Raw genomic sequence first — 13,595 nt, 5'->3', positions numbered from 1 at the left:
ATATTTCAAGATATTTATACATTATAATCTTTGCAAAAAAACTAATTTCAGTGAGTGACCAAAAGTAATATGATACTCAACTTTATTAGTCATTATAAAATACTTTGTTTTATGATTATTTTATAAAGCATTATGAATGTATGAGTGCCAACAATTAAACAGGAGATAACGCAAAAAGTTTTATAATGCATGTAGACATGGGCTTCATAAAAAGTGTTACCAAATTTGTTTATTTAAATAAGATACTATAGTGAGTTAAACTATAACGTAATTTTACTTTAAATACTACATATTGTTTTAACAATAATGCATGTAAAAGTTGTCCTTCTGCATATTAACAGACATGTTGAGGGAAACATTTGTCAGAAAAAAACACGTTGAAACAAATAACGGAGAAGAGATCCTGAACATTGTCAGACGTTCGCAGACCAGAAAGCTGACAAGGATTTACATTTTTGCTAGCGTCTATGCAAAATGTATGTTGATGTCCCAACCACAGCATTACAATACACCTTAGGGATGCATGCTCACAGACACACACAATTTTATACCTAAACTTGAAGGGACCCATTAGGCAATACCTTAGCCTAAACCTAATCCTAATGAACAAACACACACATGCACACACACACAAACACACACACATACAGGAAGTTCATGTTTAAATGAGGACACAGGTCCCAGTTGTCCTTAAAATAATCTGTTTATTCTGTATTGAAACACAGGGTTCAGTCAGAGGACACTCAGTCAGGTGGGAAGTAGAGATCTCCAGTCAGCTGCCTCCGTGTGGATCACAGCGGCAAGTACACACCTCAGAGTCATCGGCAAACCAAATACTGCTCTGCCTCTGACAGAGTGAGTCGAGACATTGGATGTCAGATGGAGAGTTTGTATGTGATCTGTAAAAGGATTAGTGAGACGGGACCGTCTGAGATCGACGCATAGCACGTGACTTGGAGAAAAAGAACTGATCTATCATACAAACCTAACTAGCAAAAACAAAATGTGCTCTTCTGACTGCAAACTGGGCGTTAACGTCAGTGTGAGAACGAGTCTCTCCACCACTGTGGGTTTTTCACAAACAGGCCCACACGACGTGTTCCAAGTCTGACGGAAAAAGAACAATCGCTCAAATTCCTCAAAGCCCTAAAGAAAAATAAATATATGTATCTATGATTTATGTAAAATATGTCTTTTCATCAAAAGGCCTCTAAGCAGCCCAGACGTTACACATGACGCTGCGGCCAAGATGTACACATTAAATACATTCACTAGTTATTTCAATGCACTGACAAAAATGTATTTGTGCATAAAGTGTCATTAAACAGACTGTTGGCCAGAAATACAGACGGGCTAAAACGGTCGTCTTCAGAAGATCTGATCTGCATATAAACAAGAAATAAATACCCTTGGCATCCTCCTTTACTGTATGTGTACATCATAACTACCTTATATGGCACAGAGACACCAGCGGAGATAGGGGACAACATACGTCCAGGGACACTTTGTAAGACTTCAGAGTGCAAACAGGGTTTGTCTATACTACCGATTCATACCGGTATGTGCACATACGCAGATGATACTTTATTATCTCAGTGAGTCCGTCCGTCAAGAGTTTCCATTCACGATCGCTTGTGTGAAGACTAGTTTCTTACTCTCTCACTCGAAAGAGAAAAGGAAGCGAGAGTGGGCCTAAAATATTCACTGCTCCCTCGAGGATCTCTGAGATCCGACTGTGAGCAGCTGAATTATTTAGTTTTAAAACACTCGCTATCAATGACACTCCAGATATCAGAAATGAAATATCAAACGGCAGCAGCCACGTACAAAAACAAAAAAAAACTCCCAACTTTACAACAAAATAAATAAAACATATCTACTCTATTCTCAAATAAAAGTGTTTAAGCTAAAAAGCAGTGACGTTGCTATAGGCACTAAAACGTTTACAGCAGTAGCGACTGAAAGAGCCCGTTTTGTATAAATGCACTGATACACAAAGGCAGTCTATGTATATTTTACACCAAAAAGGCCATGTAGTGTTTTCATAGTGGAACAAAAAGGCCCCTGTCTTTTTATGCCTCTTGATATTATTCTTCTGCTTTCTCAAATCTGTCTCATGGACATTGTGCTGCGGGTGGTACAGCAGTGCAGTCAAAGTGTGCATAGTTTCAAGATAGGAGAAACTAAGAAAATAGATGTGTTCAGTGTCTAAATTTTGAATCTTTCCCTCCTCCCTCCTCTCCTCTCCTCTCCCTCTCCTCCTCGTTCAGACGTTAAGGATGCAGGAGGTTATCCCAGCTGATCCTCATACTGCTTCCGGAAGCAGTCTCCAGCAGGGAAGAAGTCCCAGCATCGCTCCTGGTACAGCTTCCACACGTAGGACTCCTGATACAAAGAGTTGTCAAAAAAGTAAGGATGATTTTATGAACAACAAGCAATGTATACCAACCAACCTAATGCATGTATGTTTACTGACCTGTCCTGTGTGTTCTGTTTCATCTTTATTTATGAGATACATCAGGAAGAACCTGGAGGTGAAATAGAGAAAACAAATCCAACATAATAAAAAGGTTATTTCCAACAAAATGAAATAAATAAAAATCCAATAGGCGATAGACTCCTTTCCCATTGTCAGTAGATGGGTATGGCTTTTTTTTCTTCTTTTTCTGGTGTGTCATGTCTGACTTCGTGAACACACCGGAGAGTTAACGGTTACATTGTTACCGTAGTAATTCTTTTTATATCCGTCACTTATTCGTTCTCTCTTTCAAGCTCTCAAACCAGAGTTGGAGATTGTTGGAGCAGTGGAAAGACAAAAACAATTATTATTATTATTTTTTTACATTTCCTTGGTCAGCGAGGTAAAATTACTGTTTTTCTGACTGGAGTCTTGTGGCTTTGAGGAGATCATATGAATAGTATGTTTTGTAAATGAATAAGCTATTATAATTACCCAATTCCCTGTTGATTTTATCGTTTATATATTAACTTTTATGCATGTCACATAGCATCGCACAGGGAAAAGTGGGAAAAATGTGTGTGTCCCCCTCGGGTGTCAGTTGTCCCGGAAATGAATACTGACCGTGACCTTTCCAAATGAAGATAAAAGCCAGATGTTAGTGTATTAGAAGACTAAAGCCTCCTTCCCACTTGACAAAAACATTAACTCTGCAGATGTCTGTCATACCGTTTTTATATCTTATGAAGTCGTCATGGCATATTCTACTTGTTAAATACTCGTTTGATGCTTTTTTCTAAAATGATCAAACCATCAAGGGTTTTAAACCCATCTGGAACTTCTGGAACTTTGGAAGTAAAAGGTTAAGGAGTGTAAACATACTGTATTTAAAAAGGAGGGTCACATCTGAACCCTGACACGTAACTCACATGTAGTTGGCCAAGTTATGTTCCTCTAAGGTGTGCGTCTCGAAACCGTGCGGCGTCGTGTCAAAGTAGTCGCTTCCGATTCCACAGATGAAGCACTTTGTCTGGAGGGAGACGGGACAGTTCAGGTCAAACATGTTCTTGCCTTATTACGAAATGAGAATAGGTGAAGTGATGTTTAAAATCCCTCTGAATCTCATCATCTTACCTCCATGTCCTCCCTGACCTGCTCCTGCTGGTCTCTCAACTCTCCAAAGGCATCGATGATCAAACCTGACAGACACACAGCATTTCTTACTACTCTGAAGATCAGAGCTCTTCTTAACAAAAGTCACTATTTATTAAAGAGGTGAGTGTGTGAGCTGTTTGGACAGATTTTTCCGACAGATTTTTCCATAAGATTTAGAATTCCCGACATCTACCTCCAAAACGACAAAGAGCACTTTAAGACAATAACCTCTTATATAAACATACCCTGGATAATAGCCAGCAGGATGACAATGACGAAGAAGAAGAAGGTAATATCAAAGACCACTCTGTAGAGCTCATACTCGTCACCGGCCGGGTCCTCAATTTCATCTCCTATGCCACCACCGGCTCGCACGCCAACATACATGTGGAACAGGTAACACTGCGAGAGACAGAAAAATTATGTTTTATGACACAAAGTAAAGTGGATCCCCGATACCACAGTCCTACAGGCACCTGTCTACTCCTCCACTCACAGTCATCATGTCGTCACACTTCATGTCCGGTTCGTCCTCGTCCTCACTCATGTTGTAGAACTTGCGGAAGAAGTTGAAGGCCACCACTGTGTACAGGTACACCACCACAGCCAGCAAACCCACCGTCATCATCAGCTGTGAGGAACAGGTGGATGGGACATTAGTTCACAGTGTGCAGAAAGCCTCACGAAGCATTATTATAGTGGATGTGTGCCGACCTGTTTGCCGTTGTGAGTAACAGAGGACAGAATGGTGCGCAGGGTTTTGACACCCATGGCGATGTCAAGGAGATGAGCAGCGAAGAAGAAGTTGTTGTAGTGTCCGAGCAGAGACATCAACATGTACCAGACCAGGTAGAGGAAGGTCTAAAGAAATGAAAGAGGGCTGTCAGTCATAATCGAGTCCTCATCGTCTAAATTAAACCATGAACTGCTTCCTTAACTCACATTGTCGGTGAAAATAACACCAAACTTCCAGATCTGGTATTTGATGTCAATAGCTGTTATCCTACGGAGAGAAGGACAAGTTTGTTATTTGATATAATGCTCTATAAACCTGAATGTTTCATGTAGAAAGAGAAAAGTACATACCTGCTCAACATTGAGGTGTCTGGTTCAGGCTTCTTCTCATGAGTCATGGCGCTGACGTCTAGAGAAGCCAAGTCCATACCGAGCAGCTCCGCAATCCTCTCTCTGCCGTAGATGTCCCCATATTTATCCAACACCTGGGTATCACACACACAGATGTCATTTCACTGCAAGAAAATATATATATTTTTTTAAATCAAAGCTGTCTGGAAAAAAAACTCACCTTTCTTTTCACAAACTTGTCCCAGTAATTGTTAGGGAAAGATCTGCATTGAGAGACAAACATAATTGACATTTAATTTAAAGTAATCTCAGTTTGTAATGCCATCAATTAGAAGTCTTTAACCTGACCAGAGCGTGACTACCACATAACATGAACACTCCAGGTTCAGGCTCCATCATCAGCGTCATTAACAAATCAAGTGTGTGTGTGTGTGTGTGTGTGTGTGTGTGTGTGTGTGTGTGTGTGTGTGTGTGTGTGTGTGTGTGTGTGTGTGTGTGTGTTTGCTAAATAGGCACAGACGTAAGTCTGTTGCACACCTACAGTACTGTGTATGTTAATTGTTAATAATCATAGGACACTATTTTAAGAGCCCGCATCTGATGTAATTAAACATTTCAGGTATATTAGGTGTATAATTCTTTCTTTTAATATTAATTCTGTTGTCATTCCTTGAAGACTAAAGAATAATAACATTAATAATACTAATCATAATTATTATTATCATAATAATATTTTGTATAGTTATAATAATCATCATAATAATAATAATAGTGTCAAATATGTGATACCATAAGTCAGGGACAAAATTAAGAGTTAAAGGTTGATTTAGCAGATTTGGAGAAACCAGACATGAACCAAGACAAAGTTAGATTTGGAGGTATCCAGTTGAGAAATTCCAAGGCCCTCCTTTCAGGCCTCCCTTTGAAGCCACTCCCCCAAAACAATGACTGCACACATCCAGACTGCTGCCAGAGGACGCGAGTGTGTTAGGGAGAGGAGCTGAGCGCGTCGTTATCGCTAGTGTGTCCAGTTACCTCACGTCCAGTCATTTCATTCTGGCCGAATTCAACGATTGTAGGGGCGTATAACAGGTCTCTGACAGTCACAGGTACCAGATTTTTTTAAATCTAATTTAGTCAGAGCATTTGAGTTGTCAGTTGCTTTCTGGATGTACAGAGAATTTCAACAAATATAATTAAACATTTTCTCCAATAAATTGCCAGCTATAAATGTATTATCAACCACCAACAATCATTTTTCAGGTTCTGGAGGGGTCTGTGACTGTAATTTTAATTTCTTTAGCAGGTTTTTGAAACGTGAAGAACATTGGCTTTTTATCATCATGTATTCACAGAAAGAAAGTGGTGAAGCAGTTTCATTAACCAAGTGCTTAATTGGTCTATTATTCTGAATATCTTAGGAGAGAGAGTTTGATGCTGAAGCATCTTCTCTGGGTTTCGGGTTGGGTTTGTGTTTTGGATTGGGCTGAAATTTGATGATGTAACAGGGCTCTTACGGAGTGTTGAGCACCAGTCTGTCCCACTGTCCCTTTATGTCGTCGTCTTCAGGCTGCTCAGTGACGTAGACACCATCAAACTCCAGCTTTCTGGCCAGCTCCTTCTCTCTCTTGAAGATAACCAGAGGGACCTGAGGGTTAAAGAGGGAAAAGAAGACATGCTGCGTGAAACCCACAAGCAAACCCAAAAAAACACATGTGGGGATATTTTTAGATGCAAACACGGGGTACCTTGAGGCAGTTGTAGCCGATGATGCAGAGGAAGGAGATGATGGTGTGGACGATACCGAAGAAAGCCATGGCTGGCTCCATGTAACCTGTGCTCTCTTCCAAGAAGTAGTACATGGGACCCTCTTCTTCTTCATCTTCTCCTCCGTCATCCATTCCAGAACCATCCTCCTCGGCACCGGATCCTTCAAACAGGCCAGAGCCCTCAAACAGACCAGAACTCTCATATGGTTCCTCCTCGCCTCGAGGAGTATCAGACACCTGGACAGGTCAGACACAAAATGAGTCTTTTGATTGTTTGTTTTATTTGTGAAGCATGAAGGCAAATTAAAGTCATAGGCACATGCAAAATGACTTCTTGTTAAACAGGAAGGGGGTAATACAATTTTTTTAAATAACAGTTTTTCTGACATTATACATTAAAAACTACCTGCTGGTGGCCATTGTTGTGTTCACATTTTTATTGAGATAAAGATATGCATTAGAAAATAATAAATAAAAATTGCAAAGATGATAAACACATTATTCTAATAAAAAATATATAAAATAATAAAAAGACACTTACACAAATAAATCAAATAATTGAATACCCAATCGGCAGATTCACCTCACATTTTAACATTGATCACATCTCACTGGCAAAAAGAACTTCTTAATGAAACTTACAATCTTTGTACAAATGGACTTGTTGCATCTTAAAAAAACAAAACATGTGCATTAAAGATCCATCCCTTTTTTGGAAAATAGTGTGCTTCTTATTGACTAAGATCTTGAATTGTGTAGTGCCATTCGCCTCAACTGTATTGGTCCTGAATGACTTCATCACATCATCAAAAAACATATCTTATTAACCGGCCTAACAGCCGCAGAAAAGATGATGGCAAATGTGTTGGAGTCCTCCACGAACACTCACAAAATGTCAGTGATTTTTGTGTTTTTCTATGTTGCTGGTACCGAACTTTGAGTAGCTATATGGTGTTAAAGAGAAATTCTGTACAAGAGATTTATTGTATTGTAACACTTTCCCCATTGTGTTATATGGAGATCTATTTGGGGGTGTTGGTGTCGCCATTAGTTCTTGAACACATTGTCAGTGAAATGCACCATGATGCAGTGGCAGGTCCTACTGGTGAAAAGCATCAGATTTTGCAGGATTGCTCAGAGTTGATACCTTATGTGTCGTCTAACGTTAGTTACAGATGCACAGACCTTGTAGAAGAGCAGGATGAAATTGAGAGCGAAGGCGATGAACAGGGCCAAGAAGCGAAGGTTGTAGAAGTTGCGAGAAAGGTAGTTCTGTGAAAAAAACAATGGGACGGCCTTCTGAGTGACGAACAATCAACCAGTCCAAACCAAATGAAATGAACATCTCAGGCTCCATTTCCATCTAACGTCATCACTTAAAAATACCAATATGTTACAGAACATGTCAGACTACAGCACCATGTGGTGGCTAACAATAGAAATCCTAAAATGTTTACTGTAATAGAGAAGTCCTCACCATGAATTTAATCCTCTGAACCTCCAGCTCATTCCACAGCTCGAAGCCCTCCCCGCTCGTCTTCTTTTCCTTCTTTGCCTTTGTCTTCACCATCTTTTCCTCTTTCACCTCAGGCTCTTCCTCCTTTACCTCGGGTTCAGGCTCAACTTTCTCTTTCTTCTCCTCCTTCTCGGTGCTGGATGAGACACGAGGAGAGAGACTTTTGTTCCGTTTTTGTTTGTTTTTAAGAAAAAAATACTTTTTTTTGGTCATGGAAATCCAGCATTTAAAATTGATGACTTTATAATCTAATTTTCTTCTTTTAAATTTTAGTTCTTATGAATGTACCAGAATAAGTTTTGGTCTGGTTACATTTCTGTACAAAAAGTGAATTAAATTCAAGCCAAATGATGATTCATAATTACTTAACGAATTTGCTCTGAAATGTTGTTGGATGTTGATTCTCAGCAGGCGGACAACTTACTCTGCTTTCTCGGTCTCCTGAGGAGCTTCTTCAGGTTGAACAGGTTGCGCTTCCTCTCCTGGTCCTCCCACTGCGGCTTCCAACTGTTTCAATAATTGCTTTGTGGTTAATTACCGGATGAATGGAGAGCGTGCACATTAAACAACAGTAACAGACAGAACGCCTCACCAATTTCCTCTTGAGCAGCGGCGTTCCCTCGGGTGTCGGAGGCTCCTCAGCTGTCGTCTCACCAAAGTCTCCGAGTCCTCCTGGAGCACTGAAACCAGGCAGGCGTCCACCTTCCCCTCTCTCTTCACTATCCTCCTCTTCCTCCTCTCCTCCCACACCATCTAATAGGTCTGACACTCCGTCTTGGTCTTGGATCTCTCGAGCCCCGGTTCAGGTGGCAGGTCCCCGTGAACCTCGTCCTGTGTGGGATCTGGCATGCTGGCTAGGATCTCCGTCACCGTCATCTTTTTAGCGCCCTCCACCAAGCCTCCGCCGAACAGCGCCTTCCATATGAGCGTGAAGAAGCCCTTGCATATGCCGTACACGAACATCAGTATACCCATCACAACGGTGTAGATAAATGTAACCAGGCCGATCACCATCTCCTTCACCGTCATTTTTCTTAGCTTGCGATAACGACGCCGCAGGTTACGGAAGGTGAACATGTTGAAGAAGTCCATCACACTCTTCAGGAACTCCGCAAAGGCTGAGGCGGACTGTGGAGGTGATTCTTCTCCGTTGCCCTCATCGCCCTCCACAGCCTCTGCCTGATCTCCCCCGCCCTCCTCTTCCTCCTCGTCATCCTCCTCTTCTGCGCCGTCTCCCTCGGGCTCGGAGATGGACGCGGCGATGTTCATCTCAAAGATGGTGTCCTCACAGAAGTTCACAAACATCTCCATCTTCTCGCTCTCCCCGCCCTCGTTGACCACGTCAAAGATGAACTGCCGCTTGGACTCTCGGACCTGTGGCATTTCCCACTGGTTGCGGTTGGCCTCGCTGATTTCAAAGTAAATGCGCTCGATCTTCCTGCTGGCCCCCATGATCTCAATGCGGCCGAGGAAAGGGCGGAAGTAGTTGAGCACGCTCTCGGCCTGCTCCAGGAAGTTCTGAAGGCGGGTGTCGTGGGGCACGTGCTCCGACAGGTTTGTGAGCAGGACCGCGATATTGAAGCCGATGTCTTTGGCCGGCTCCTGGAAACGATCGGCAAATTCCTCAAAGTTGATCATCTCGTTCTCATCGGCCTCCGAGCAGGAGAGGAGGAACTGAATTTCTGAGGAAGAGTACTGCTTCTGGCTGTCCATGGCCTTGGAGAAGTCCTTCTTGGAGATGAGCCCGCGGGGGTCGGTCACATAGTCACGGAAGGCGTCGGACGCCACTATATCCTTGAGCTTGAGGAACATGTCGAAGAACTTGAGGATCATCTCAACATTGCTGGAGGACTCCACCAGCATGTCGACCATCTGCCTGGCGATGGTGCCGTTTACCACATTGCCTGCAAGGAGCAGAACAAGGATGAGAGGAGATGAGAAACGTATAAAAAGAACACGACGGAAGAAGAGGATGTCGCTAGACTGGGACGGACATCGTACCCTCAAGCAGAGACAGAAGCATCACCACCATGTCCTTCTGCAGATCCAACAGCTCCTTTAACAGTCCGATTTGACTGGAGTCCTGCAACAAATCCAAAACGCAAAGCGAAACACAAAGAGGAGAGAAATACGTGCTTAACATGTGTACTGACGGATGATATATTACAGTTTAAGAGGATATGTGCATCTTTCTGAGACGAAAAAACGGTAAGAGCAATACCTCAGAGTGTGCTCTACTCCAAAAATGATCCTGGGTTTGCATTTTTAAATAAAGAACATGCTTTTTTATCATCACCAATAGAACACTTGATGTGACGGACAGCAAGACAAACACATTGGAAACACAGGCAGGTATGAGAGGAGGGAAGAAAAAAGCCTCGTCTAGACAGCAAAACCCTTCCCCTTTATTAAAGAGTGGCTGCAGCATGGGAGCGAGGAAGACAAACAGAATTGCAGACAAAGATCTTAGCGCTCCTGAAGACCGGCACCAGCCGATAACAAGAGCTGCCAATATTTTTAGACAGTCTAAAGTGATTTTCAGGCTGGTGAAGGTCTAGAGGAAATAGGCTGTCGGGATGTGCAAGCATCAGCCACTTGGGAAAGCACAGTGGCACCTTTTAATACCTCTACAACACAAAATAACTCAATATAAAAAAACTACAGCAGAAGTACAGCAAAATGAAAAGGAGCAAATAAAGACACTTTAAATGCTTAAGGCAACAATGTGAAATGAGGCTCATAAATTAGAATACATGAATAATTTGCATAAAGAAGTTAGAATTGTTCTATTTGTTATATACTACCTTTTACTAAGGAATAAATAACATGTAAGAATGCAATTAACTTGTTCGATCTTTGTTCAAGCTGTCTCTGAATGGACAGTCCATTCACATGTTCCCTGACAATATCTACAGTGATTGACTTTATAGCTTGACAGAAGAACTAAACAATTATTCGGCGCGAAATGGAAATGATTTGGGTATTCAGCTGCGTAATAAATAATGTGATTAAGCATAAGATCTAAAAGAAAAAAAAGAAAATAGCTTGCGGGCCTCTATATGAGATGACACTGGCAAAAGGACACATTCTTACGCCATTTCGTTGTCCAGGATCAGGGTGCATCTAACAGGGTTACAGATCAAATAAAAATGTTATCATTTCATTTTTGTAATTGTCAAAACCTGGAGATTTACAGATTTTTTTGTAAATTATATCTTAACCATTTAATTCTAAACTACAGTTCAGCCACGCCATATATTCTAAATTTACGCTGCATCTTATCCAACACAAACACATCAGATAGGACATCAATTCAGTGCACATATTATTTTTAGTCTGAACACAGAGTTTCTGCAAAGGTTCGTATGACCTCAGATGAGTTCGTCTTGTGTGTTAATCAAAAAGTTATTATAGCTTACCTTTTAAAAACAACAACTAATAACCTACCATTTGGAAGATATTCAAGATATACATATACAGAAATGCATTTTAAACAGCAGCATCAGTCGCAATCAACACTGTCACGTATTAGATTGAGCAGGAAACACTGCAGCTCCTTTGTTAGGTCAAACAAGTCACAGACCGCAGGCACACATTATTAAAAGCAAACACACATTCAAACACTTATTACTGGTCAGTCCTACTAAATGAATATATAGGTAAATAAAGTGAGGTGGATTTACTGTATTATATAGAATCACAAAGAAAATGAAAGAGAAGGACAGAGTAACTGTTTTTCCTCAAATTGTTTCTGCAAGCTAGTGAAGATATAAAAAGCACTTCATTAAACAAAATAATCACAGATATAAAAAAAATAATAATCAAAGAAATACATACTTTACTCTGCAGGAACCACGAGAGAGACAGTTCACATAATCAGTGTACTCAAAGTAGACTGATGAATTAAACTATATCCTTTTGGAAATGTGTTCACTTGTACTTGATATTGCTTTGATTCATCTTTTGGTCAACTGTACTATAACAAACTTATTGATTATGATTATTGACTTGACTCTCTACAGAAACGCTCCATGATATACGCAGGTAAATAATAAATAGTATGTCAACAAAAAGGTCAAGAATGAGTCGGGATCTTTCTTACCTGAGCAAGTTTCATCATCATATGAGCGAAGACGTGCAGGAAGCCCACTACAGCGTCCCACAACCTGCTGTGGGCCAGAGACTGCTGGTTTCCAGTACAGGGACCCTGACAGACACAGAAACAAGGTGGAAAATGTAGATGAAATTCTATTGCTGACATCATGTTAGGAGAAATATTTGAACATTGTTTTTTGTTTCAAAGTAAATGTTCTGAAACAAATTATGGCTTCATAGTAAAAGGAGGATATATTCAGTGAGGGGCAGAAGATTAAAATCTAGCTTTACCATTTCATTTCATGAACTATAGTGTCTTGTTTTGGTTTGTTAGCTTGACTGGGTTGTGATTAGTTGTAGGTATATCCTAACAATATACTGTATGTGGAGAAAGGAGGTTTCATAGTTATATTTTTAAAGGGTAGACTTGAGATGGCGATACATGCACAGTGCTCAGGGGCTCTCTTACCTGGATGTACTCAGTCAAGCTGTTGAAGACCTGCTTGGCCACAGTCATTGCTTTGGAGAAATTCCTCTTACCGGGCTCATCAATAATGTCTTTTCCTGAGTAGTACCAGTAAAAGTCACTGATCGACTCCTGCATACAGGAAGGAAGAGGAAGAAAACAAAAGAGTTACTTTTAAATTCTACCTAATTATTGAATTGGCCCAAATGAAAGCATACTGCACATATTTTTTTGTGTATGAAGTTATATTTACATGGATATACACAGAAGAATGAAGTCTTAGTAGTACATGTATACAATAAAATGTATGTTTACCTCACTTGAGTCATACTTTAGTATACCAATACCAAATAAAAAAAAAAACATATTTTATGAAATAAATGTATGTATGCTGGTTGAGTTACAAAGAAAAAGTCACATTGTTAATAACCTTAAACAACAATCAATGAAACAGAGCAGGAATTCACTAAAGTAGCTACATTCTGGAGAAAATGGGATGAAGATCAGAGAACCAGTCAGAAATCAGAGTGACCTGAAGTCGCAGCAGGTAGTCCACAGTGCAGATGATGATATTGATGGTAGTGGTGCTGCCCGTCTGAGTTCTCAAGTAGTTCTGAAAATCTGAAAACGGGGAAAAAAAGGTGCACTTATTAACTGAAATGTCCTAATTTACAGTGCCATCAAAATGAGCTGCAGTTTCACTTTAATACACCAGCTTTGGAAAACAGACTCACCGTTATTATGGCCCTCACAAAGAAGCTGCAGGAAGCGGAAGATGTCACACGTGAATTCATCGTCCGCCATCACCTTCTCATCTGGAAATGCAAATGATATCTGTTAAAATACACAGTGGCATAAACAAAGAGCACAGTATTAGGGGTGTTAAAAGGAAATAGCAGTGTATTTTACCTCATCCCACGATTTAACATTTTAATTACATTGCATCACACTCTATCAATGAGCACAGCGAAATGACAAAGATCTGCAGAAAAAGTTTTTATCAACAATATCTACTAAAAATTATGATTTAATAATTCCCTTGTTTTTAAT

General features: G+C 40.6%; 1 protein-coding gene across 1 annotated transcript in view; it reads right to left on the bottom strand.

The window, feature by feature from the left end:
• Positions 1-1,934: 1,934 nt before the first annotated feature.
• Positions 1,935-13,595, bottom strand: part of ryr1b (ryanodine receptor 1b (skeletal)) — a 74,940-nt gene continuing 63,279 nt past the window's right edge. The window contains 25 exon segments of the mRNA XM_054606514.1: positions 1,935-2,385; positions 2,477-2,528; positions 3,388-3,488; positions 3,593-3,657; positions 3,859-4,015; positions 4,110-4,244; positions 4,328-4,474; positions 4,556-4,616; positions 4,700-4,833; positions 4,920-4,962; positions 6,217-6,347; positions 6,448-6,705; positions 7,654-7,740; positions 7,946-8,120; positions 8,409-8,491; positions 8,577-8,779; positions 8,782-9,888; positions 9,986-10,067; positions 10,206-10,235; positions 11,078-11,107; positions 11,822-11,827; positions 12,087-12,191; positions 12,549-12,677; positions 13,078-13,166; positions 13,280-13,360. Coding sequence (XP_054462489.1) covers positions 2,290-2,385; positions 2,477-2,528; positions 3,388-3,488; positions 3,593-3,657; positions 3,859-4,015; positions 4,110-4,244; positions 4,328-4,474; positions 4,556-4,616; positions 4,700-4,833; positions 4,920-4,962; positions 6,217-6,347; positions 6,448-6,705; positions 7,654-7,740; positions 7,946-8,120; positions 8,409-8,491; positions 8,577-8,779; positions 8,782-9,888; positions 9,986-10,067; positions 10,206-10,235; positions 11,078-11,107; positions 11,822-11,827; positions 12,087-12,191; positions 12,549-12,677; positions 13,078-13,166; positions 13,280-13,360 — 3,587 coding nt within the window. The 3' untranslated portion in view covers positions 1,935-2,289.

This window comes from Anoplopoma fimbria, chromosome 1 (assembly GCF_027596085.1).
Source record: "Anoplopoma fimbria isolate UVic2021 breed Golden Eagle Sablefish chromosome 1, Afim_UVic_2022, whole genome shotgun sequence".
In the NCBI taxonomy this organism is placed as follows: Eukaryota; Metazoa; Chordata; class Actinopteri; order Perciformes; family Anoplopomatidae; genus Anoplopoma; species Anoplopoma fimbria.
This window is presented reverse-complemented; position numbering and strand designations above follow the sequence as displayed.